The 24971-nt window shown below is 44.8% G+C and overlaps 1 protein-coding gene across 5 annotated transcripts in view; it reads right to left on the bottom strand.

Moving 5' to 3' along the window:
• The window catches only part of GSN (gelsolin), a 53161-nt gene that overhangs the window by 11326 nt on the left and 16864 nt on the right, over window positions 1-24971 (bottom strand). For 4 of the 5 annotated variants that reach the window (XM_034416627.3, XM_034416626.3, XM_087880022.1 and 1 more), the window contains 7 exons: window positions 6579-6780; window positions 5015-5169; window positions 4242-4403; window positions 3094-3243; window positions 2269-2358; window positions 766-898; window positions 542-630 (listed from right to left, as the gene is read on the bottom strand). In XM_034416627.3, the coding sequence (XP_034272518.2) occupies window positions 542-630; window positions 766-898; window positions 2269-2358; window positions 3094-3243; window positions 4242-4403; window positions 5015-5169; window positions 6579-6771 (972 nt within the window). In that variant the 5' untranslated portion in view covers window positions 6772-6780. Of the gene's footprint in view, window positions 1-541; window positions 631-765; window positions 899-2268; window positions 2359-3093; window positions 3244-4241; window positions 4404-5014; window positions 5170-6578; window positions 6781-14738; window positions 15133-24971 lie in introns of those variants that run through there. The other variant, XM_034416625.3, reaches the window with a different exon arrangement.

Below are 24971 nucleotides of genomic sequence, written 5' to 3'. Positions count from 1 at the left end.
TGTTGGGGGAAAGATGCTGACTCTGTAAACCGCTTAGAGAGGGCTGTGAAGCACTGTGAAGCGGTATATAAGTCTAAGTGCTATGGCTATTGCTTCCTTCCTTCCTTCCCTTCTTTCTCTCCCTCCCTTTTCTTCTTCCTTCCTTCCTTCCTTCCTCCCTCCTCCCCTCCCTCCCTTCCTTCTCAACAGGCCACTTTGGACGATGCCACGGACGACTGGGGCATAAAAGTGGAACGGATGGAAATCAAGGATGTGAAGTTACTGGTCTTTCTTCTTTGGTGGTGCAGTGGTTAGAATGCAGTATTGCAGGCTAACTCTGCCCACTGCCAGCAGTTCGATCCTGACCAGTTTAAGATTGATTCAGCTATCCATCCTTCCGAGATCGGTAAAATGAAGACCCAGATTGTTGGGGGGGGGGCAACACCTGGCCAAAGTCTCCCAGGGAGCATCCATGGTTGAGGAGGATCTATTTTCCCATAGATCCTAAAGTTCACTTTCTAATGGCAGGTGAGCTAGAGATACGTTTCCTTCCATCGCTTACCTGGGTATGTCTTGGATAAGTCATCTTGCTGATGAACTCAGAAGCAGTTTTAAGAGCGGCTTTCCTTTCTTCAGAATTGGCATTTCTCCCTGTTATTAACACGGGAGGAAACAGAGATAGGTATTATTTATCCAGGTGTATTACGCTTATATAGGGACGCGGTGGCTCAGTGGCTAAGATGCTGAGCTTCTAAGTCAAGCACGTGTTTGGCTTTTGTTTGTTACCTTTCCAGACAAAAATTTTGCCGTCAGTGCCGTGGTCCAGAATGAAGCAATCGTCGGAAATCAGGGCTGCTTGGGAGAAGGGGTTCTCGTCGGCCACCAAGGAAACAGCCATGTTGCCTGCACCGTTGGAGACCTGTAGCAAAAACACAAGCCCAGATGTTGTTTTTTTTTACCCATTTGGAAACCAAAAGTTAACACCTCCCTGATCTGGAGTCCCTAAATCGTGTCGTCCCTTGTCCAGAAATGAAGCTAACTCTGCAGCTAACTCTAACCTCTGAATGAGGTTTACTTTGGAGTAGGCGCATATGATGATGACCCTGGAATCTCCTCTGTGTTGGACTTCATGCATTGAATGGGTAGGAAATATCCTAAGTGTTGTATCTTATGATTCTTGATTAATGTATTTTTTTTTTATGTACACTGAGAGCTTATGCACCAAAGACAAATTCCTTTTGTGTCCAATCACTCTTGGCCAATAAAAAATTCTATTCTTCTCTTCTCTTCTCTTCTCTTCTCTTCTCTTCTCTTCTCTTCTCTCCTCTCCTCTCCTCTCCTCTCCTCTCCTCTCCTCTCCTCTATTCTATTCTATTCTATTCTATTCTATTCTATTCTATTCTATTCTATTCTATTCTATTCCATATTCCTATTCCATTCTCTATTTATTCCAATCTCTATTCTATTCTATTCTATTCTATTCTATTCTATTCTATTCTATTCTATTCTATTCTATTCTATTCCATTCCATTCCATTCCATTCCATTCCATTCCATTCCTATTCCCATTCCCATTCCTATTCCATATTCTATTCTATCGTTCTCCATATTCCATATTCCTAACCCTCCAGAGGCCGGAAACAGCCTGTTTCCTGACTTCCAGTGGGCCCAGAAGGCCCGAAAATCAGCTGGCTGGCACACGCATGTGCGCTGGAGCTGTGCTTGGGCAACGCTCATGTGCCTACAGATATGGCTCTGTGTGCCACCTGTGGCACGTGTGCCATAGGTTCGCCATCACGGTTCTAAAGGAACAATCGGTTAAGGACTTTGCATTCTGAATCTGGGCGTGTAAAATTTGCACTACTTAAATGCCAGGCATGTTCCTGAATATATCTCCCTGCAGTGATTGCAACGTTACCCACAACAGAAAGTACAATCCGTAGGGAGAAGTTTCATCATCTGTATTTAAATAGTGTTTAATTTAGTGGCCCAAAGGTAAACGTTGTATTTGCTTTGGTGCAATTCAATTTTTGGTCGGCAGCCCTCGGCATTCTACTCGAGAACCATGTTTGTAGACTTTCACAGATTTAACAGATTAACGGAGTTGGAAGGGACCTTGCAGATCATTGAGTCCAACCGGGAGACCCTACATCTGCCTCTACCTAGGATCAAACTCACAACCTCCTGATTGTGAGGCAAGAGCTCCATCTCTAGGCCACCGGGTCTCACAGCCCATCTCCTGAAGCCCCCGTGTCATAGTTCACCATAGTTCACCAACTTTTGGTTATACCTTGTAGAGTTTAGCCAGCCTTCTGTTGGTCGCGTCAGCTTGGGTGTCATCGGCGGTACCTGCTGGCAGAGTAGGTTTGGGTCCCAACACCTGAAAAACACAGGTATGTCAGCCCTTCCAAGTTATTGTTGTTCGTGGTCTCCATACCTTTGTTCCCCAAATGTTTCCCAGAGAGGAAGCAAGTTTGGCGTGGAAAAACAACGATAGATTACGGTTGTTTTGGGGATCTCTCCATCAACTTGGTGACCAGATTGATGGCAGTTATAGAGGAAAAGAAAAGAAAGGAAAGAGGGCTCAAACAAAATCTCTGGTAAAGGTAAAGGTTCCCTTTGCACATATGTGCTAGTCGTTCCCGACTCTAGGGGGCGGTGCTCATCTGCTTTTCAAAGCCGAAGAGCCAGCGCTGTCCGAAGACATCTCCGTGGTCATGTGGCCAGCATGACTCAATGCCAAAGGTGCACAGAACGCTGTTACCTTCCCACCAAAGGTGGTCCCTATTTTTCTGCTTGCATTTTTTTAATGTGCTTTTGAACTGCTAGGTTGGCAGAAGCTGGGACAAGTCACGGGAGCTCACCCCGTTACGCGGCACTAGGGATTCGAACCGCTGAACTGCCGACCTTTCGATCGACAAGCTTAGCGTCTTAGCCATTGAGCTCTGGAGAGGAGATTAAATCATCCATGGTTGAAACAAAAACTACTAAGTTTTTGTTTCTAAAAAGGGAGGGGGGAAAAAGCCATGAGAGACATCTCTGTCCACTCAAGATGATAAAGAGCAAGTTCTGGAGAAAGGTTCAGAAGGGGTTCATGTCTACGATAAATGAAGACCTGGATCATCTCGTCGCGTTCAGCCCCATCATCCTCAACGTAGACTCTGGCCCGTCCGCTTCTCTCGTTGTCCCGGATGCCCTTGGCGACTTGGGTGGCTTTCAGTCTTTCAAACCGGTTGGCGTCAGAGCCGCACCACTGGTGAATGTTCTACAGGAGATGAAGCAAACAAGGGGATCAATAGGGGAAAATACAAGGCCAGTGCTAAAAGTATTTGTGTGTGTGTGTGTACACACACAAGCATTGCAAATTGGATTTCTCATGAAAAACAAGCCAGCTCAGAGTTTTTGAGTTAGATGTCCATTCACCTGTAGGTCAAAGACCAGAATAATGGTTTACCTACCAAGATATCACGTGCTACTTGATGGGGTAATATTTCAAACTCATTTTGAAAAGCCAGATGGGAATTTTTTCCCCTTTCTTAATGAAAGTGTTGTATATTCACCATGCTCCTAATAAAAGATAGAGTAGAGTAGAGTAGAGTAGAGTAGAGTAGAGTAGAGTAGAATAGTGTAGAGAGTAGAGAGTAGGGTAGGGTAGGGTAGGGTAGAGTAGGGTAGGGTAGGGTAGGGTAGGGTAGGGTGGAGTGGAGTGGAGTGGAGAGGAGAGGAGAGGAGAGGGTAGGGTAGGGTAGGGTAGGGTAGGGTAGGGTAGGATAAAAGAGTTGGAAGGGACCTTGGAGGTCTTCTAATCCAACCCCCTGCTTAGACAGGAAACCCTACACCACTTCAGACAAATGGTTATCCAACCTCTTCTTAAGAACTTCCAGTGTTGGAGCATTCACAGCTTCTGGAGGCAAGTTGTTCCACTGATTAATTGTTCTCAGAGTCAGGAAATTTCTCCTGAGTTCTAAGTTGCTTCTCTCCTTGATGAGTTTCCACCCATTGCTTCTTGTCCTGCCCTCAGGTGCTTTGGATAATAGCTTGACTCCCTCTTCTTTGTGGCTGCCCCTGAGATATTGGAACACTGCTATCATGTCTCCCTAGTTCTTCTTTTCATCAGATTGTGAGTTTATCTTTCTGTGACCTCCCCAAAAGACATTTTATGGCTTCCACAGCCGGTGAAAGGCTACATCTTCAAAACAATGTCATGTAATTTTTGCCCCCGATGCCCAAATCCTCTTGCGAATGACTTTATGGAGCACTTACACTGCCCAGATCCAGGATAAAGCAGTCACCCCTGTTGAAGCTGTCCCAGGTGACGGGCACCTCCGTCGCCCGCGCGGTTCTCCTGCCTTTGACTTGTAAGAGTCTCTGGACTGTGACTTCATTGGGTACCACATGTCGGAAGCCCGAGGCCACACCACCAGCCTAGAACAGAAGAGAAACAAATGGACCCTCCGCCAAAGATGACCATCTACGCATCTTAAATCAGATCTACAGGAAGGATTTGGCTTATCAGAAACGTCTGGATGAGTTGATATTTCCATCTAAGACCAAAGAGAACTGCGTTATTGGTTCCCCTTGGATCAGGGCTCTTTGCTAACAAGTGTCAGGGTTCCGATGGATGCCCCAATTAAATCATGAACCTCGAGCCAAGCTTCAAAAGAAATCCAGTTATTTATTAGGAGCTTCATGTCAGCACGTTCCCAAATGAAGCCAACTCTGACCCCATGTAATTTACGGTCCAGGCATGACCCTGTTTCCCCCCCTCCCCCCAGGGTGTGTCATCAGTCACATTCGCCAACGGAGCAGTTTCGCGGGTTGTAGAGATCATTCCCCTCCCAGCCGCTGTGGGTAACCCTGGGAGACAGCCTTGAGAGAGATATGTCTGGAATGTGCTTTTGTTTTTGGCTGCTGTGCTGCTTCGCCATTTTCCCCTCCCCCTTGCCTATGGCAACTCGAGAGCAGGCCAGGGATGCTTTGCGCATTGACAACAGGGTTCTGAGCACCATCAAACAAGATCTCCAGCAGGCACCTACTTTGTACTTCAGTCCCGATTTGAAGTATCCTAGGAAAGTGGACGACTCGTGTCCTTGCACTTCCCGGTGTTGGATCGCTCTTCCCCCAAGGTAGTCATCCAGTTGTACTGTGAAAATGGCGGCGGATCCGCTTTCATCTTGGCTGCACTCGTTCCCTGAGAAACGGAGAAGGAAAGAAGTCAAAGAGTTGGAAACCTGTAGGAGGGCTCAGCTAGTTGGCCCCAAACCAAGAAAAATAGGTGATGATTCTTCCAAGCTGAGTTATTTATTGTTTCATACCTACAGACAGAATCTTGCCAGGCTGAAGACTCAACTATCTGCACCTATAATATACTCTGGGAACTATTAGGAAGGGGAGGTCTTCACTCTCTCTCTCACACACACATATCTGAGCTGAGGTGCCTCTTATGCACTCTCTCCCTCTTGGAGATTCCATCACATCGTGTGTGGACAGAATCCTTCAGCCATCATGTATGGACAAACTCACAGCATTCATCAGCCACTGTGTGCGGTCTTCAATTCCCAGAATTCCTCAGTCAGCATGTATTGTGTCGGGCCCCAAACCAAGAATGACATGTGATGATTTTTCAGGCTGAGTTCTCTGTTGTTTCACACCTTTAGACAGAATCTTGCCAGATTGAAGACTCCACTATCCGCATCTATAATATGTTCTGAGAACTATTAGGGAGGGCCTGTCTTCACCCTCTGTTTCTCACACGTGATATCCTGGCTAAGTTGCCTCTTAACTCCTCTGGGATACAGTCCCTCCCTCCCTCACGGAGACAAACCTCCTCACTATGTTCTATCACCTCTCGTGTGACTTCAACTCCTAGAATGCCTCGGTCATGTGTCAGGTCCCAAACCATGAATGACACATGGTGATTCTTCCAAGCCGAGTTCTTTATCGTTTCATACCCATAGAAATATACACATATATGCAAGCCAATGCACAGGCTCCCTCCACCAGGACTGGAAACTTTACAAAATTAAAATGATAGACTGAATCTTAAAACTCTTGACGCAGAGAATGATCTCCGATCAGTGGTGGGATTCAAATAATTTAACAACCGGTTCTCTGCCCTAATGATCGGCTGGGTGGGCGTGGCCATGGTGGGCGTGGCCAGGGGAGTGTGACAGGCCCACACCCCATTTTGGGCCTAGTAGGCCATCCTGCAGCCTCCTGGGAGTGAAAATGGGGTGCGTGGGGACTCCCGGAAGGGGCGGGTGGGAAGCGGTGGAGCCAGCCAGTAATTTAACTACCGGTTTTCCCGAACCGGCTGAATCCCACCGCTGTCTCCAATACATTTATTTATTTACTTATTGAAATAGATATAGCTTACCCCTCCCCCCCTCTCTCTCTCACACACACAGTGTGTGTTTGACTCACTGACTGCCACTGGAGGGCTTACAAACAATCAAAGCAAATGTAAATAGAGCAAAAAAAAAGAAAAGAAAAGAAAATACAACAGAAAAACAAAAATAAAAAAACCACCAAATACATAAAACAGCCAATTTAGGATCGCCCCAATCCTCAGAGAGTGGAGTCCCACAGAGCTCTCCTTACCTAGCCAAAAGTGAAGGTCGTACTGCAGATTCCCGTTGCGTTGCCGGATTGTGTTGAGGATCACATAAGCATCGCCCATGAAAAAATCGCCATAGAGATTCCTCGGCACCGGGACCAAGTCGAATTTCTCAATCCTCCAGATCTGAAGGCCCGGTTGCTTGCCAGCATTCAGGAACTCGGCGTGTTCCACCATGCTGACCGGCTGAGAGAAAAGACAAGATTTTAAAAAAATATATAATTGGCATAGTTGACTTGCTCACTTTCTTCTGCTGCTTCCAAAGCAAACGGCACCATCTTATTTTCAGAGGCCCTGTCCTTAAAATACAAAAGGCAATGAATTTGACCTCGGAATGAAGGCAAAATATACATATCATCTTCGTTTAACAACCTCATAACTCTGGGCAACTGAGTGGAGCTAGCAAAGTGTTTACTGGCCGGATGCCCTTCCCGTCGCCAATGCGGAGGTTTGTTCAGCAGATATATTCTCATTGTGCCCAGAGAGACAAATATGTGCCTCTACCTAGGATCAAACTCACAATCTCCTGATGGTGAGGCGAGAGCTCCACCTCTAGGCCACCGCACCACTCCTAAGGCAAAATATACATATCCCAGGATAATATTACAGGATGCAATCTGAATCAATCACCGGTACTGGAAGTTTGTTCTTCCAAGCTTTCAGATTCTGCTGGAGTCAATCCTCAGGGAACTTCCCAATCTCCAAAATGCATTCATGTTTGCAGCTAACTAAGATTGTCTATCTATTTACCTACCTACCTATCATCCATCCATCCATCCATCCATCCATCCATACATACATACATACATACATACATACATACATACATACATCTACAATTCTATCTATCTATCTATCTATCTATCTATCTATCTATCTATCTATCTATCTATCTACCTATCATCCATCCATCCATCCATCTACAGTTCGATCATCTATCTATCATCTATCTACCTATCTACCTACCCATCTATCATCTACCTACCTACCTACCTACCTACCTATTGATCGATCTATCTGCCTACCTACCTATCTACCTACCTACCTACCATCCAAAATCAACTCAGTGATTTAGATTTAGATTTTATTTGATTTATATACCACCCTACTCCCAAAGGACTCAGAGCGGTGAACAGCCACAGATAAAACACATAAATACAAATTTAAAAGCAAAGTAAAACTGAATTAAACAATTTTGGCCCAAGACAGATTTAAAACACCCCAATAATTTAAAACAGATTAAAATTTACATTTTAAAAAAGGGAAAAAGGGAAAAGATTAGGCCAGGCCAGCCTGATGGAATAAAAAGGTCTTAAGAGCGTGGCGGAAGGTGCGCAGATCCGGGATCCTCCGTATCTCCGTGGGAAGCTCATTCCAGATAGTAGGTGCCCCCACAGAGAAGGCTCTCCCCGTGGGGGCCGCCAGTTGACATTGTTTGGCCGACGGCACCCAGAGGAGCCCCTCTCTATGGGAGCGTACCGGCCGATGGGACACTATTGGTGGCAGCAGGCGGTCCCGTAGGTAACCAGGTCCTAAGCCATGGAGCGCTCTAAAGGTGGTAACCAAAACCTTGAAGCGCACCCGGAAGACCACCGGGAGCCAGTGCAGCTCGCGCAGGAGAGGTGTTACATGGGAACGCCATGTCGCTCCCATCACCACCCGCGCGGCCGCACTCTGCGCCAGTTGGAGCCTCCGGGTGCTCCTCAAGGGGAGCCCCATGTAGAGAGCGTTGCAATAGTCCAGGCGGGAAGTGATGAGGGCATGAGTGACCGTGAGTAAGGAGAGAGCGCCATCCGGTTCTGTTGTGGCTCCGTTACCAGAGCCTGTGTCATCGGCAGGAGAGGACTCCAAGAGTGAAGGGGAGGAGTTGGCAAGGCCTCCCTCTCCAGGACCCTCCTCTCTGGCAATGGCTTTGGTGTCCGCCGAAGGGCAAGAGATAGGGCCGGGGCCAAGCACGTCCATGCAGCCACAGATGGACAGTAATGAGGGTAATGAGTCTTGGCTGGACCCACGCCAGCGTCGCAGAGATAAGCGCGTGCAACAGAAGAAAGGACGTGCCCGAGATTAGGCTGAGTCACTGGACCACACCCCACAGGATATAAAAGGGAGTGTGGTGGCCAGTCAAACCTTGTGACGAACAAAGCTGAAAGCTTCCACACCATTCTGCATTGCCGGACTTTTGCTATAAGACTTGGCTGGATTATCTCTGGACTTGATTGTAATTATTGAGCTGTTCCTTTTGATGTATCAGAAGTGGGGAGAAGTTATCTCTCCTCTTCGTAAATAATAAACTCTTGGCAGGCAGCCACTAGTTCTGTTATCATAAGGAAAAGGATTTTGCCGGCTGGTTTGGTCTTTAACTCTTGAACGTCTGTTGGTGTGTGTGCATGTGATTGGGGACAGAACAGGGTCAGTGCTTCCATCCCAAATCGCCAAGTGGCCTCTTTTTTCCTGATCCGTTGACAGAATCAGCTTTCCAAGACTTCAGGCTGGCTTTTGGCCAGCCCTGCCTCGAGATTCCAGCCATTGGGAAGACAGGACTTTGTGCAAGCTAGAGATAAGCCCCGAAGCCCAGCCCTCCCTCACTTTTAGCCTCTGCCCTGCTAAAATTAAGACACAAGCTGGTTCTTGGTGCAGGAAACCTAGAACGGAGCAGCCACTTCCTGCCAAAACTCAATTCCCCATGACCGAAACCGACTTCACTGAACGCACGTGACTCAAGAGTCTTGTTTTCCTGGTGTTGCTTTGGTGACTCGAAGAAATGCGCAAGAAAAACGAGGCCTCGGTGCAATTCTGTCACTCACTATCCTAGAACGAATTGACAGGTTTCTGCTCACAATGGTTCTCAGGACTTCAGTAACTTTCTTTGTCTGGCAGGGAGGCAGCCGACTAACCAAACCAGTTCGGTTGCGATATGAATAATAAACACTTTTTTTTTAAAAAAAGAAAAGAACGAGTTGGTTTCAATGTAGACATTCCTTCCAGTCTCGTTCTTCGAGAGTTTGTTTTGCATCAACCAAAGGTGTGGAAAATGACAGGTAAATTTCTCGCCTAGAATTAGAATGAATGAGCTGGAAGGGACCTTGGAGGTCTTCTAGTCCAGCCCCCTGCTCAAGGAGGAGAACCTATACTATTTTAAATAAGAGAATGTCTAGACTCTTCTTAAAAACTTCCAGTGATGAAGATCCCGCAACTTCTGGTGGCGAGCTGTTCCACTGGTTAATTGTCCTTACTGTTAGGAAGTTTCTCCTTAATTCCAGGTTGCTTCTCTCTTTGATTAGTTTCCAACCATTGTTGGAAGTTCTAGTGGCTTTGCAGATGCATTGGTCTATAGCATTTAGATAGCTGTGGAGCTCTCACCTCTCCATCAGGAGATTGTGAGTTTGATCCTAGGTAGAGGCAGATATTTCTCTCTCTGGGCACCATGAGAATATATCTGCTGAACAAAACTCCGCATTAGCGACCGGAAGGGCATTCGGTCAGTAAACACTCAGCTGCATTCAGTCGCCCAGACTCCACCCCGCAAGGATATTATGGGCTCATTAAAAGACTTAGATAGCTGGGGAATACAGGTAGTCCTTGACTTATGACCACAATTGAGCCTCAAATTTCCATTGCTAAGCAAGACGGTTGTTAAGCCCCGTCTTACGACCTTTCTTGCGACAGTTGCTAAGCGAATCACTGCAGTTGTTAAATTAGTAATACGTTTGTTCAGTGAATCTGGCTTCCCCGTTGACTTTGCTTGTCAGAAGGTCGCAAAAGGGAATCACACTGCGACCGTCATAAATATGAATCAGGTGCCAAGTGTCCGAATTTTGATCACGTAACTCTAGGGGATGCTGTAACAGTGATAAGTCACTTTTTCCAGTGCTGTTGTAACTTCCAATGGTCAATAAACGAATGCTTGTAAGTCACCCGATCCTATAATCCTATAACAACATACCTAAATTCCTATCAATTATGCCACCAGATTAAATGGAGTTAAAATGACAGAGCCTGGATAGCTCTGCAGACAGAAGCACTGTAATTTAACACCAGCTGTCTGCAATTAAAGTAAGTTCGAATCTTGCCAGGCTCAAGGTTGACTCAGCCTTCCATCCTTTCTAAGGTAGGTAAATTGAGGACCCAGTTTGTGGGGGCAATAAGCTGACTTTGTATAAAATATACAAAAGTATGAAGGCTATTGCTTAACGCATTGTAAGCCGCCCTGAGTCTCCGGAGAAGGGCGGCATATAAATCAAATTTTAAAAAAAAATCACCTAAGTAGGTATCAGATTCTGTGAAGGGTTTCACCGAAGTTTCTGAATGTGTGGCTTTATTAAAAAAAAAAAAAAAATCAATCATATTCTTCTGGCTGCTTCTAATTGGCATTTTGGAACGCAGCACCGGGACTTAACCGGAGGGCAAGGAAAGAAGCGCCAATTATCTCTGGAAATTGGTGCCTCAAATTAAAAACAGAACGGATAATGAAAACGAGGAAGCCGCTTGCAGACACCACTGGCAAGAAAGTCAGATTTTGCTCCTGCGGGTAGCATGTGCTCCTAGGACTGTGATGGCGAACCAATGGCACGCGTGCCAGAGGTGACACGCACAGCCCTCTCCGTGGGCACGTGCGCTGTCACCCCAGCTCAGCCAGCTGGTCGTCGGGTTTCTGGCACTCTGGCATGCGCACGCACGCGTGTTCCGGTTTGGTCACTCTGTGCCTAAAAGCTTCGCCATCCCTGTCCTAGGATATGGAACATCGTTGCAAAAAAAAAAAAAAATGTCTGGCTTCCAAACTTGAAATTGTTCCCATGCTGTGCCAATGCTCTGTTATTCAACCTCTGTCTTCACTGTTTGTAAATTCTCCGTCGTTTGGACAGATGTCGCTTTGTGGTATCCCAGGGAAAATGTGCACGTTGCGTGTGTGGATCGGCACACGCAACCTTGCAGGTTTGAGATCTCCAGAAGTTTCTAAAGAGCCTTGGTGGCGCAGCAGACTAAAGTGCTGTTAAAGTAGCACCAGCTGCCCGCAATTACTGCAAATTCGAATCTCACCAGGCTCAAGGTTGACTCAGCCTTCCGTCCTTCCGAGGCAGGTAAAATGAGGACCAGGATTGTGGGGGCAATAAACTGACTTTGTATAAAAAAAGAACACCACATGGGGGCCCCCCGAAAGTCCTACTAAGCAGATGTATACAAAAGTATGAAGGCTATTGCTTAACGCATTGTAAGCCGCCCTGAATCTCCGGAGAAGGGCAGCATATAAATCGAACCAATAAATAAATTTATTTATTTATTTATTTATTATTATTCAAATTTCTATACCGCCCTTCTCCTTTCGGACTCAGAGCGGTGAACAGCCAAGATAAAAACATCTATACATAACATCACAGTTAAAATAAAGTTAAAATAATTTATAAATTTGGCCCATAATTTAAAACTTATCAATTAAAATCAATATTAAAAATTTAAAACTAACCCTAAAATCAGGACAGACCGGCTAACTGAAAAAAATAAGTTTTTATAAATAAATAATAAAGGGGGAGAAGGACTGTTCCACCCTGCTTGGATTGAAAGCTCCGTTTTAGGAGAGGTGATCGAAAGAATGCAAGGAATCTGTCTTTTTTTAAAAAGACAGCTGAAGGGAGATATGAGGGTATCACACGAAAGAGGCCATGGAGACAAGGGAGGGTTTAAAGTGAAGGAATTTTAAGTTTTAAGGAATTGGGTACGCCCAGTCTAGAGAAAAGAAGGACCAGGGGAGACATGACAGCGATATTCCAGTATTTGAGGGGCTGTCACAGAGAAGAGGGGGGTCAAACTATTCTCCAATGCACCTGGAGACAGGACAAGACACAATGGATGGAAACTAATCAAGGAGAGAAGCAACCTAGAAATAAGGAGAAATTTCCTGACAGTTAGAACATTTAATCAGCGGGATGGGCTTTGTCTTCAGAAGTTGTGGGTGCTTAAGTTTTTAAGAAGAGACTGGACAGCCATTTGTCTGAAATGGTATAAGCAGTGGTGGGATTCAGCCAGTTCGCACCTATTCGGGAGAATCGGTTATTGGAAGAAATCTTATTTTGTTTTGTTTTTCCACTTTACAAGGCTAATCCTGTAAGGTAGGCAGGAAGCAAACATTCTGGCGGTGTTTCTAGCCTAATCTATATTGCCCTGCTTACAGAAACTGCCTCTCCGGTTAACCCTTACTACATTGTAACAGCTAAGACGAAGCGCCCCATCGACCTGAGTGACGTTGAGTTGGCCACGCCCACACGGTCACATGACTACCAAGCCACACCTACCCAGCGGGTCATTAGGGGAGAGAAACGGTTGTTAAATTATTTGAATCCCACCATTGGGTGTAAGGTCTCCGCTGCTTGAGCAGGGGGTTCGACTAGAAGATCTGCGGTCCCTTCCAGCTGATTGAAAGTAGGAAGCAGGTTCGGGGTGAAGGTTGAGAAAAATATCACCATCGTAAGAGCACTTTGACAGTAGGCAACTGACCAACGCATATGCAAGCAGAGACTAAACATGGAATCTGTCCAGGATGCTTAAAGTTGCATTCCTTGTTAGAGGATTGGACTCAAGGATCGTAATTCTCCCCATGGTTAATTCTACAATCTAATTGCAAAGACGGAACAGCAGGTGGTACTCAAATCTTTTTAAGTACGCAAAGCACATCGTGAATATTAACCCGGTCATGTTGTTAAGCCATCTGATCAGGCCTGGCCAATGCTACTACTACCGACATGTTGCATAGATAGATATCCTTAGATGCAAATCAGTTTTCTTAGGGTGCTTCCCCCCTTTTTTTAAAAAAAAAATAACCCAATTTAGAGTGCCTGAGGTTATGAGGAAATAATTACCCGAGTAAACTTATGGCCGGAGTGAAATTTGAACTCCGGGGGTGCTGAACCAGTCAGACATGTTGCAATGCATTAGATCAGATGTCCAAAAACAAAGAAAGAAATTCACTCTGTCAGTCTCATATTTTCTTTTCTTTTCTTTTCTTTTCTTTTCTTTTCTTTTTTTCTTTTCTTTTCTTTTTTCTTTTCTTCTTTTCTTTTCTTTTCTTTTCTTTTCTTTTCTTTTTTTCTTCTCTTCTCTTCTCTTCTCTTCTCTTCTCTTCTCTCTTCTCTTCTCTTCTCTTCTCTTCTTTCTTTTCTTTTCTTTTCTTCTTTTCTTTTCTTCTTTTCTTTTCCTTTCTTTCCTTTCCTTCCTTCCTTCCTTCCTTCCTTCCTTCCTTCCTTCTTTCTTTCTTTCTTTCTTTCTTTTCTCTCTCTTTCACACACACTTATTCATTTATGAAATTTATGTGCCACCCATCTCACTATCAAGTAACTTTGGGCATCTCTCTCTCTCTCTCTCTCTCTCTCTCTCTCTCTCTCTCCCACACACACACACACACACACTCTCCAGCGTGGATAAAAACTAATGATTTTTTTAAAAAAAATTAAAAAAAAAGATTTTTTGATTTAAATCGGATTTTTTTGATTTTTATCAAATTTATTTTAATAAAAAACTTTTGGGGTAAAAATCTATCGTAAGATAGTTTTCTATTTAAGATACATAAATAATTTAGTTTATTCAGCATGAAATGGAGCTTAGTTATGTAGCACGAGGCTGTATATTCTGCAACACTGGGACTATCGGTGAGTCAACAGTGGGTCAAAGGAGTAGCAGAGATGACAGTTGCTCTTTAAAAATTATGATTTAAATCGAGTTGATTTGAATCAAGCCTTTTTACTAGTGATTTAAATCATGATTTAAATTGTGATTTAAATCAACTCGATTTAAATCAAATCCACCCTAACACTCTCTAATTCATTTATTAAATTTATATGCCACCCATCTCACTATCAAATGACTCTGGGCATCTCTCTCTCTTCCCCCGCTCCTCTCTTACCTATCTATCCATCTATCTGTTAACTATCTATCATCTATGTCTGTCTGTCTGTCTACCTATCTACCTACCTGTAAAAGTCATAGCATATTACTGGTTCACCAACTGACTTGGCAAAACCTTGGCCAACGTAAGCATTAAAACGCAGAGCTCCCCTGCCCTCCTTCTGCTAATCCCAAAAATTCTGCTGCTGCTTTTATTGCAAGCTAATGAGCTGGTCCAGAGCACTTGAGCACTGAAAGTCCTTGTCACTCACCCCAGCCAAGAGCACGACCATCAGCGAGACAAGAGGAGAGGCACTTCCCAAAGGCATCATGTTTTACTCTCTCGTAGGTTTCGGGCTGAATTAAACTTTCCCAACCCACCTCCCTGCAACTGAAGCCTGGAACGAGCCCGGTCTTCTTCTCGAGTCTGCCTTAGAACCGAGAGACGGAGGGAATCCAGGACTTGGCTTTTTATCTCCTATCGGTGTGCAATTCTTGGCTGGGATTCCACCCCGGGGAACGCCCAACTCCAGCTGAAACACACACAGCTGGACCCGCCTCTGATGTGCTGGACAAAGAATCAAGGTGCAGTAAAGGCCAACTCCCTGCAGGCTATCCAGGCAGAAAGCCAACCGGTACTTAATACTCCCAGGCTGAAATCCCTGAGAAGAGATGGGAATTGCCAACAGGTTATGTAAGGCCAGGAGGCAGCCTTTGTTTCTCGATTGGTTGTTATTGTGGGGCAGGAATTCCTCGACTGTTCTAAGTCGACCGTTCGGAGTTACAATAGCCATAGCACTTAAGACTTTATATGCCGCTTCATATTGCTTTACAGCCCTCTCTAAGCGGTTTACAGAGTCAGCATATTGCCCCCAACAATCTGGGTCCTTATTTTACCGACCTCGGAAGGACAGAAGGCTGAATTAACCTTAAAGCCGGTCAAGATCGAACTCCTGGCAGTGGGCAGGGTCAGCCTGCAGTACTGCATTCTAACCACTGTGCCACCACAGAAGGAAGGGAGGGAGGGAGGGAGGGAAGGAGAGAGAGAGGGAACCTTGAGCCAGTCAGGATCGAACTCCTGGCTGTGGGCAGAGTCAGCCTGCCGTACTGCATTCTAACCACTATGCCACCATGGAAGGAAGGAAGGGAGGGAGGAAGGAAGGGAGGGAGGGAGGAAGGGAGGGAGGGAGGGAACCTTGAGCCAGTCAGGATCGAACTCCTGGCTGTGGGCAGAGTCAGCCTGCCGTACTGCATTCTAACCACTATGCCACCATGGAAGGAAGGAAGGGAGGGAGGGAGGAAGGGAGGGAGGGAGGGAACCTTGAGCCAGTCAGGATCGAATTCCTGGCAATGGGTAGAGTCAGCCTGCAGTACTGCATTCTAACCACTGCGCCACCACAGAAGGAAAGGAAGGAAGAGACAAAGGAAGGAAAGAAAGAAGGGAGGGAGGGAACCTTGAGCCAGTCAGGATCGAATTCCTGGCTATGGGCAGAGTCAGCCTGCAATATTGCATTCTAACCACTGCATCACCACAGCTCAGATAGATAGATAGATAGATAGATAGATAGATAGATAGATAGAGACTTAGATTGACAGCAATAGCGCTTAGACTTATACATTGTTTCACAGTGCTTTACAGCCCTCTCTAAGCAGTTTACAGAGTCAACCTATTGCTACCAACAATCTGCGTCCTCGTTTTACCGACCTCGGAAGGATGGAAGGCTGAGTCAACCTTGAGCCAGTCAGGATCAAACTCCTGGCAATTGGCAGAGTTAGCTTACAATACCGTATTCTAACCACTGTACCACCACGGCTCCTACAATGGTACTGAAAAAGTGACTTATGACCATTTTCCACACTTATGACCATTGCAGCATTCACCAGGGGGTCACGGGATCAAGATTCAGAGGGGCTTGGCAACTGTCTCGTATTTATGACAATCGCAGCATCCCGGTGTCACGCAATCCCCTTTGGCGACCTTCTGACCAGCGAAGTCAATGGGGAAACCGGATTCACTTTAACAACCGTGTTACCAACATAACAACCGTAGTCATTCCCTTAACCGTTGTGGCAAGGAAGGTCGTAAAACGGGGCAAAACTCAGTTTAACGACTGCCTCACTTGGCACAGAAATTTTGGGTGGTAAGTTGAGGAGTAGCTGTAGAAGGAGGAAGGCGTGTTGGATACATTCATCCAGTGGTGGGATTCAAATAATTTAACAACCAGTTCTCTGCTCTAATAACCAGCTGGGTAGGCGTGGCTCAGTGGTCATGTGACCCTGTGGGTGTGACCAACTCAATGTCACTCACGTCGATGGATCTTCACCTTACTGTTACAATGTAATAAGGGTTAACCGGAGAGGCAGTTTCTGTAAGCAGGGCAATAAAGATTAGGCTAGAAACACCACCAGAATGTTTTCTTCCTGCCTTCCTTACAGGATTAGCTCTGTAAAGTGGAAAAAAACAAAATAAGATTTCTTCCAACAACTGGTTCTCTGAACTGCTTAGAAAGTTTACAACCGGTTCTACCGAATAGGTGCGAACTGGCTGAATCCCACCACTGCATTCGCCCCCTTGAGTTATAAATAAGATATAAATAAATAAGAAAAGCAGGATATCAATAAAATTAATAAAAATTGGGACATCTGAACACGGCAAAAGGTTAGATGTTGGGTTTAGGCAACACAAATAATTTGTCTCCCTTGGATCAGACCCAGAATCTCAAATGTGTACCTCCTCCCTTCTTCCCCTCCTCTTGGGGTTATGAGTAGCACACTGTGTCTATTTTGCTCCATCGCTTTCCTCCAAATGAAGGAAAGTACTACATGTTTTTTTGCAGAAAGAAGCTACTCTGTCGGTTCTCTCGGGACTCTCTTCCCAAAACAATTTTGCTTGAATGTCCTCAGAACTTATGTTTTCGGGTCGTGCCCCGATCTGGTTCAGCTCTCTCTCCAGTCCTTTCCCACATTAAGGGCCAGGGATGGTACCAGGAGGGCTATTATCCATGGGAGAATATAGTACCATGTTTTTTCCCGAAAATAAGCTCTCCCCGAAAATATTTAAACGCATGCGCAGCTGATCTGGTTAGGGTTAGGGGAGAGTGAGTTGGAAATCAGGTAAGAGGCGCCCTATCTTGCTCCATGAGCCCCAAAATAATAAGGCCTCCCCAAAAATAAGGCCAAGCGCTTATTTCAGGGTTCCAAAAAAATATAAGACAGGGTCTTATTTTCGGGGAAACATGGTATTAGTTACTAGCAGCTGTAATGACAGAGAAACCAAAAATCCCCCTCATGCTCAGTGGGAAGTTAACCCCCAACCCTAAATGTCCTATCTATCCATCAAGTTTGGGAAGCTTTTGTTGTTCTTCCACTCGATGGTGTCTGGATCTCAGAGACTGCCTGGACAATCCTTGTGTGCTTTTTCAGGAGTGCTTGGATATTGTCTCTTTCCTGGGACTGAGAGAAATTGACCGGCCCAAGATCACGCAGCTTGCTTTGTGCCTAAGGTAGGACTAGAATTCATGGTCTTTTGGTGATTTGTCCCAAAGTCAACCAGAAGGCTTTTATGCTTGTGAACTAGAACTCACTGTATCCTGGTCATTGGCCCAAGCCACCCAGGAGGCTTTCATGTCTACGGCGGAACTAGAACTCACTGGTCATTAGCTCAAGTCATCCAGAAGGCTTTCATGCCTACGGCGGAACTAGAACTCACCGTCTCCTGGTGAATGACCCAAGTCACCCAGGAGGCTGTCATGTCTAAAGCGGAACTGGAACTCACTGGTCATTAGCTCAAGTCATCCAGAAGGCTTTCAGGCCTAAGGCAGAACTAGAACTCACCGTCTCCTGGTCACTGGCCCAAGCCGCCCAGGAGGCTTTCATGTCTAAGGCGAAACTAGAACTCACTGTCTCCTGGTGAATGGCCCAAGTCACCCAAAAAGCGTTCATGTCTAAGGCAGAACTAGAACTCACTGTCTCCTGGTCACTGACCCAAGTCACCCAGAAGGCTTTCATGCCTACAGTGGAACTAGAACTCACTGTCACCTGGCCCAAGTCGCCCAGCCGGCTTTCATGCCTAAGGCAGGACTAGAATTCCCAGTCTCCTGGTTTCTATCTGGATGCCTTAACCACTACACCGAATTGGCTTTCCTCACAAATAAAATATTTATTTTTAAAAGCTGACTCATGCCTGCGGCACTAACTCATTAGTTACTTGTTCCATGGTTTGGTTAAGTGCTGTGGAATGTTTTCAAATATTCCAATAGGTCAAGTTAGAAGAAGAGAGCCAGTCTGGGAAGCACGGATCTCGAGGAGAACATTTCTACCCAATGCTGTTGTGATCTAACGTGTTGGATCCTTTCCAGGTAGCTCTACTCTTGACTGGTAACAGGATCAAGCAAGGCACTGTAGCTACATGATCCTACCGCCCCAAAGCTTAGCCACAATGCACAGCATAATCAACTCTTTCCAAACATGGGCTAAAACATATGACGGGTTACTAGAGGGTTACTCCCCTTACTAGAGAGGTGGCCAGGGAGGACAGACGACTTTTATGTAGGCTCCAAGACTCAAACCCAGCTACCACAACATGCAGTGGCAAAATTCTGTGTCACTGCAATGTCCACAAGAAAAAAACTGGTTAGAGAATTATAGATGTCAACTGGTGCCAATTTTTTGGAGATATCTATAACCATTATTGGAAAAATACATTTACTCACATACGTATTGGCTCTCCGCTCATGTAAATTAGGGAGTGATCCTAACGGTTTGAGATCATGTATTTTATTCACGATTAATGTCAGTATTATTTTTAATTTATTGTATGTCTATTGCTGGTCGATGACCGTAATAAAGTTTGTATTTAGAGTGCGCAGAAATGGCAAAATTGACGAGTGAGATAAATAATGAGGAGAAATCTAAATATTACGAAGTATGGGGAAATTGGTATAATTGGTTAAAGAACAAGACAAAAACATGATCTTAGGATATGACTAGCTTATGCATTTGAAAGATGAGTTATACTGAATATAATATTGAATAGCTAAGGATGAAGTGTATTTGATGTATGATTTCTTAATATGTATAAACACTGTGCCTCTGAAGGAGGTAGAGATTGTACATTTTCTTTTATAATGAAAAAATTTAATAAAGTATATTATAAAAAAAAGTTTTTATTCATTCCGTTATTCTGTCAAAAATAGGCACGGAATGTTGATCTTTACTTGACTTTTAACATAAAGAGACCAACACTTTGGAAAAACTTTGTGTCTTCTTGACGGTTTGGGACTGAATTCTTGACCACGCTGGCTGGAGAATTCAGAAAATTGCATCCCAACCCATCTGGCTGAGGGGAAAAACTGCTATTCCAATACTAAAAAAAGATATATATATATATATTGCAATTCCAACGCTCAAAGATGTTTGAAACAAGTTTAAAGGCTTCCAGAGACCAAAATTGCTACCTAGAATAACCATTGCAGCAGGGCTGTTACAATCAGACGTCCTGCTAAGTTCTAGGAGATGTTTGAACTGTACGGGAACTTTTTAAAAAAAACAAACATGAAAATTAATAAGGGGATCTATCCATGACTTCAAAAGAAGCAAGCAAATAAAAGCTGCAGGCACAAAGTCACGGAAATGTCCAAAACAGAGGACTAAATTCCAGCAATTTAGCTCCAAGCATGCCACCTCTTCTCAAATTTTCTGATGCCGACAGCCAAAAGTGGAAAACCTCACATTGTCTGGAATGGTTAAAACTTAGTTACTGGAGCCAGTGCTTCAATTTGGTGTTGAATCAGCAGGGGGCACACAAACATCATTTTTTAAAAAAAGAAAGAAAAAACCTCCACGCGTGCGCACACACGCAACAAAAGCAGTCTTGATAGAGACCAGGAAATAAAACCCAAAGTTTGTAGGAAGGCAATGCTTTACCCTAACAAAAAATATAATATATTTTGTTTCTTGCATTCTCTAATAACAATAGAATAGAATAAAGCAGAGTAGAATAAAGTAGAGTAGAATAGAATAGAATAGAGAATATAGTAGAATAGATAGAATACAGTAGAATAGAGAGTAGAATATAATAGAGAATTGAGAATTGAGTAGAGAATGGAGTAGAATAGAATAGAATAGAATAGAATACAGAGTAGAGTAGAGTAGAGTAGAGTAGAATAGATAATATAGTAGAATAGATAGAATACAGCAGAACAGAGAGTATAATATAATAGAGAATTGAGAATAGAATAGAATAGAATAGAATAGAATAGAATAGAATAGGAATACAGAGTAGAGTAGAGTAGAGTAGAGTAGAGTAGAGTAGAGTAGAGTAGAATAGAATAGAATAGAATAGAATAGAATAGAATAGAATAGAATAGAATAGAATAGAATAGAATAACAGAGTTGGAAGGGACCTTGGAGGTCTTCTAGTCCAACCCCCTGCTTAGGCAGGTAACCCTACACCACTTCAGACAAATGGTTGTCCAATCTCTTCTTAAAAACTTCCAATGTTGGAGCATTTACAACTTCTGGAGGCCAGTTGTTCCACTGTTGACTTCCAAAGCATTCTTCTACGCTTTACGTTCTACATTCAATGCAGCACCTTCCCTGGTTTTGTTCTAGATCAGTGGTTCTCAACCTGTGGGTCGGGACCTCTTTGGGGGTCGAACGACCCTTTCACAGGGGTCGCCTAAGACCATCCGAAAACACATATTTTCAATGGTTTTAGGAATAATTTTATGGTTGGGGGTCACCACAACATGAGGAACTGTATTAAAGGGTCGCGGCATTAGGAAGGTTGAGACCCACTGTTCTAGATCAAATCTTCTCTTTTCCCCCTGCTAGAAGTGCCCAGGAATGTGGTTAAATTAGCTACAGCAGTGGCCAAAATTGTGGAAACCGTTTGGAAAAAATGTATTTTTGAGGTTTGATGGCTAATAACACCACTTTTTTTTTTTTTTTGGAGTTTCAAGATAATCCTATTCCACTGCTGGAATGGCCTGGGAATAGCCCAGATCTCCACCCGATTGAAAATCAATGGAGCCGACTAAAGAAACTTGGTTAGTCAGAAGCGACTCAGCAATAAAACCCAGTTAATAAGAAGCCATCCTTCAATCTTGGTTTCACATGATAACAGCTGCAGAACTCAAAGACTTGGTTCACTCCATGGGAAGACGTTGTAAGGCCGTCATTCATGCTAAAGGTTACCCAACGAAGGATTCACTGACATGGGGATCGTTTTTGTAGATCTCGGTTTTTCTATGGGGATCATTTTTGTATAATCTTGTTTTTTCTACGTGCTTCACTTTTCTTCTTTATACTGTAACTGCTATTCTAATAGCAAATCCTTCCTAAAATTTATTGCATTACATTCTTGATTAAATTGTCTTTCCATTGATATATAATTTTATGGTACTACTCCAGAAAAAAAGTGGTGTTATTAGCTCGTTTTAGAAAATACACTTTTCCCAAAAGGTTTCCACAATTTTGGGCATGACTGTAAATTGTGGGCCTCCCGATGTGGTTTGATCTGTATACGGCTCACAGCCTAAACAAATATTCTACCCAACCGCAAAAAGAGTGATTTCTCTAGGCGCACCCTCTCACACAATCCCAGTCTGCTGACTCAGCCGGCCTCGGAACTAAGCCCACCCTCTAAATAAACCATCGCCCTCTTCAATTAAACACAACGCTCACAACCGACTGCAGAGATATGGATTGCATTTCTTTCCCTCCATATGATTCCCCCCCGCACCACCACCTCAAAAACCATCTGGGGGAAATTCCAATGAGGTTTGGGGGGGGATCAAATTCAGCAGCACTTTCGCAGCGGAGGAAAAATAAATACGCCCAAGAGGCGAGGATAACAGAGTTGGAAGGGACCTTGGAGGTCTTCTAGTCCAACCCCCCCGCAGCTCAAGCAGGAGACCCTAAACCTGTTGTGGTCCGCTAGCAGTCTGCGGAGCTGGCAGCGGAGTCGGACAGTGAGGAGGCTGGGGAGGAACATGGGCCAGTCCTGGAGTCTGGGGAAGGCTCGGACGAGGGCTCTGTGTCGGAGGCAGAGAGGGGACCAGGGCCATCTGGGAGTGATGCATGGACTCGGAGCCCCCAGAGTTGGACAGCAGAGAGGCAGAGGAGCAAGAGGAACCTGTTCCTAGTACACGCATGTGCAGAGCTGCCAGAAGGCAAGAACAGTTAAAACAAAAGGGACGACTCAGGAGTAAGGCCTGGAGATGATTGGCCCCTCCCATAAGGCTTAAAAGAGGAGCAAAGGCACATGGGGCCTTTGCAGGAAAGCAACGTTGTTAATTCTGTTCCCAGTCGGCATCTCTGTTTGATTCTGGACTCTGTGTGGCTTTGCCAAATAGGTCTTTGGCAGTGTGTCAAGGGAGATAAAGGTTGGTGATTATCCCGAAGGACTTTTTGTAACTAATTGGGACTCAGCTGTGAATGAATGTAATTCACAGCTGTTGCAATAAAAGAAGTTTTTGGGACTACTTGGGCAGAAGGTTGGACTAGAAGACCTCCAAGGTTCCTTCCAGCACTGTTATTCTGTTATCCTAGAATCACGTAATAACCGTGTTACAAATTTAACAACGGCAGCAGAGGTGGTATTCAGCCAGTTTGGACCGGTTCATCCAAACCGGTAGGGGAACTCACGAATGCCCCGCCCCCGCCCCAGCTCTATGCCATCCTATTTAGGCACGTTTTTGAGGCTGGGTGCATGCGCGGAAGGCACGCACACAAGCAAAGCACATGTGCAGAAGGCAGGCACGTGTGTGAACCAGGCGCTGCACGTGGCAAACCGGTGGTAACATATCCTGTTTCTCTGAAAATAAGACCCAACTGGAAAATAAGCCCTAGCATGATTTTTCAGGATGCTCGTAATATAAGCCCTACCCCCCAAAATAAGCCCCAGTTAAGATTGTCTGCCAGATGGATGCATTTAGTACCGTATTTCCCCCAAAATAAGACCCAACCGGAAAATAAGTCCTAGCATGATTTTTCAGGATGCTCCTAATATAAGCCCTACCCCCCAAAATAAGCCCCAGTTAAGATTGTCAGCTAGATGGATGCATTTAGTACCGTATTTCTCCCAAAATAAGACTCAACCGAAAAATAAGTCCTAGCATGATTTTTCAGGATGCTCCTAATATAAGCCCTACCCCCCAAAATAAGCCCCAGTTAAGATTGTCAACTAGATGGATGCATTTAGTACCGTATTTCCCCCCCAAATAAAATCTACCCAGAAAATAAGCCCTAATGAGTCTTTTGGAGCAACAATTAATATAAGACCTGGTCCTATTTTTGGGAAAACACGGTAATCTGAAACCCACCGCTGAACGGCAGTCATTCACTTAACAACGGTGGCAAGAAAGGTCGTAAAAGGGAGCAAAATGAACAAATATCTCACTCAGCCACCCGTGTCTCTCTTAGCAACAAAAATTCGGGGCTCAATTGTGGCCGTAAATTGAGAACTACTGTAGTTTGAAACAGGAGAAGGGCAGCCTTTTTAACGGGGAATATCGGGAGCCCGTTCCCCCGCAGCCTTCGGAGCTGGAATTACAGCTGGAATAGATTTTTCCTTCTCTTGTTGGGTTTTCCTTTCCCCCTTCTCTCGGTCGGGTGGAAAAAAAAAATCCACAAAAGTAGTTTGTTGAAACGATGCGTCTCTAGGGCTTGCTGACAAACTCCTAATATGGGCAAGAGACGGCCTTCTCTGCTCCTCTGTCCGAAAGGCTGGAGATGCTGATGCTGTTGCGGTTAGAGCCCAAGAATTGGCTTGGCTTTTCGTGAAGAAGTTTGAGAAGTGATTTTTTTAGCAACGAGGAAGTTTGTTGGGGGGCAGAAAAGGACCCTTTCGTTGCCGTGATAGACAAACTGCGGAAGGGCTGCGAGGAAACAGCCCATTGAATCACCAAGAGGTTGGCCGTAGTAGTCTTCAGGGATTGCTAGTTTCCTTCCTTTCGATCAGATTCCGGTGGGGTGGGGAATAACTTCCGTATCTCGTTGACTTCAACCTCTTGTAGGAGTTGAACTGTGTTTGGGTGTCCACTTAGGTTCTCCCTTCCCATAAGAGCGGGGATTGTCTTCCTATCAACCCCTTGCGGATCTTTGATGGATCAAACAATCCATTAAAGAGGGCATCTCATCCAAAAAGTATTGCAAGCTCATCCTTGCAAAATAGGAAGGGCCGGAAGAGAATTATCTCCTTCTCCTTGTCCTTCATCCTCTTCCTTTTCTTAACCACCTGACATTGTGGTTAAGTTCAGGTCATAAAGATAAAATGGAAAAGTGAATGGAAAAAGCTACGTAGATAGATGGGTGTCTCCTTCCAGACTTCCAGATCAAGAGGAAGCTCCTCCTCCTCCTCCTCCTTCATTCCTCTTCCTCGCCTCCTCTTCCTCCTCCATGCAAACCCTGTATAAGAGCCTGTAGTACAGTGGACTAAAGCACTGTTATTAACATCTGCTGCTTGCAATTACTGCAAGTTCAAATCTCACCAGGCTCAAGGT

The sequence above is a fragment of the Pantherophis guttatus genome, chromosome 16, assembly GCF_059756535.1.
Source record: "Pantherophis guttatus breed Tessera chromosome 16, ASM5975653v1, whole genome shotgun sequence".
NCBI lineage: Eukaryota > Metazoa > Chordata > Lepidosauria > Squamata > Colubridae > Pantherophis > Pantherophis guttatus.
The sequence above is the reverse complement of the archived record's forward strand: the minus strand, read 5'-3'. Positions and strand labels throughout refer to the sequence as shown.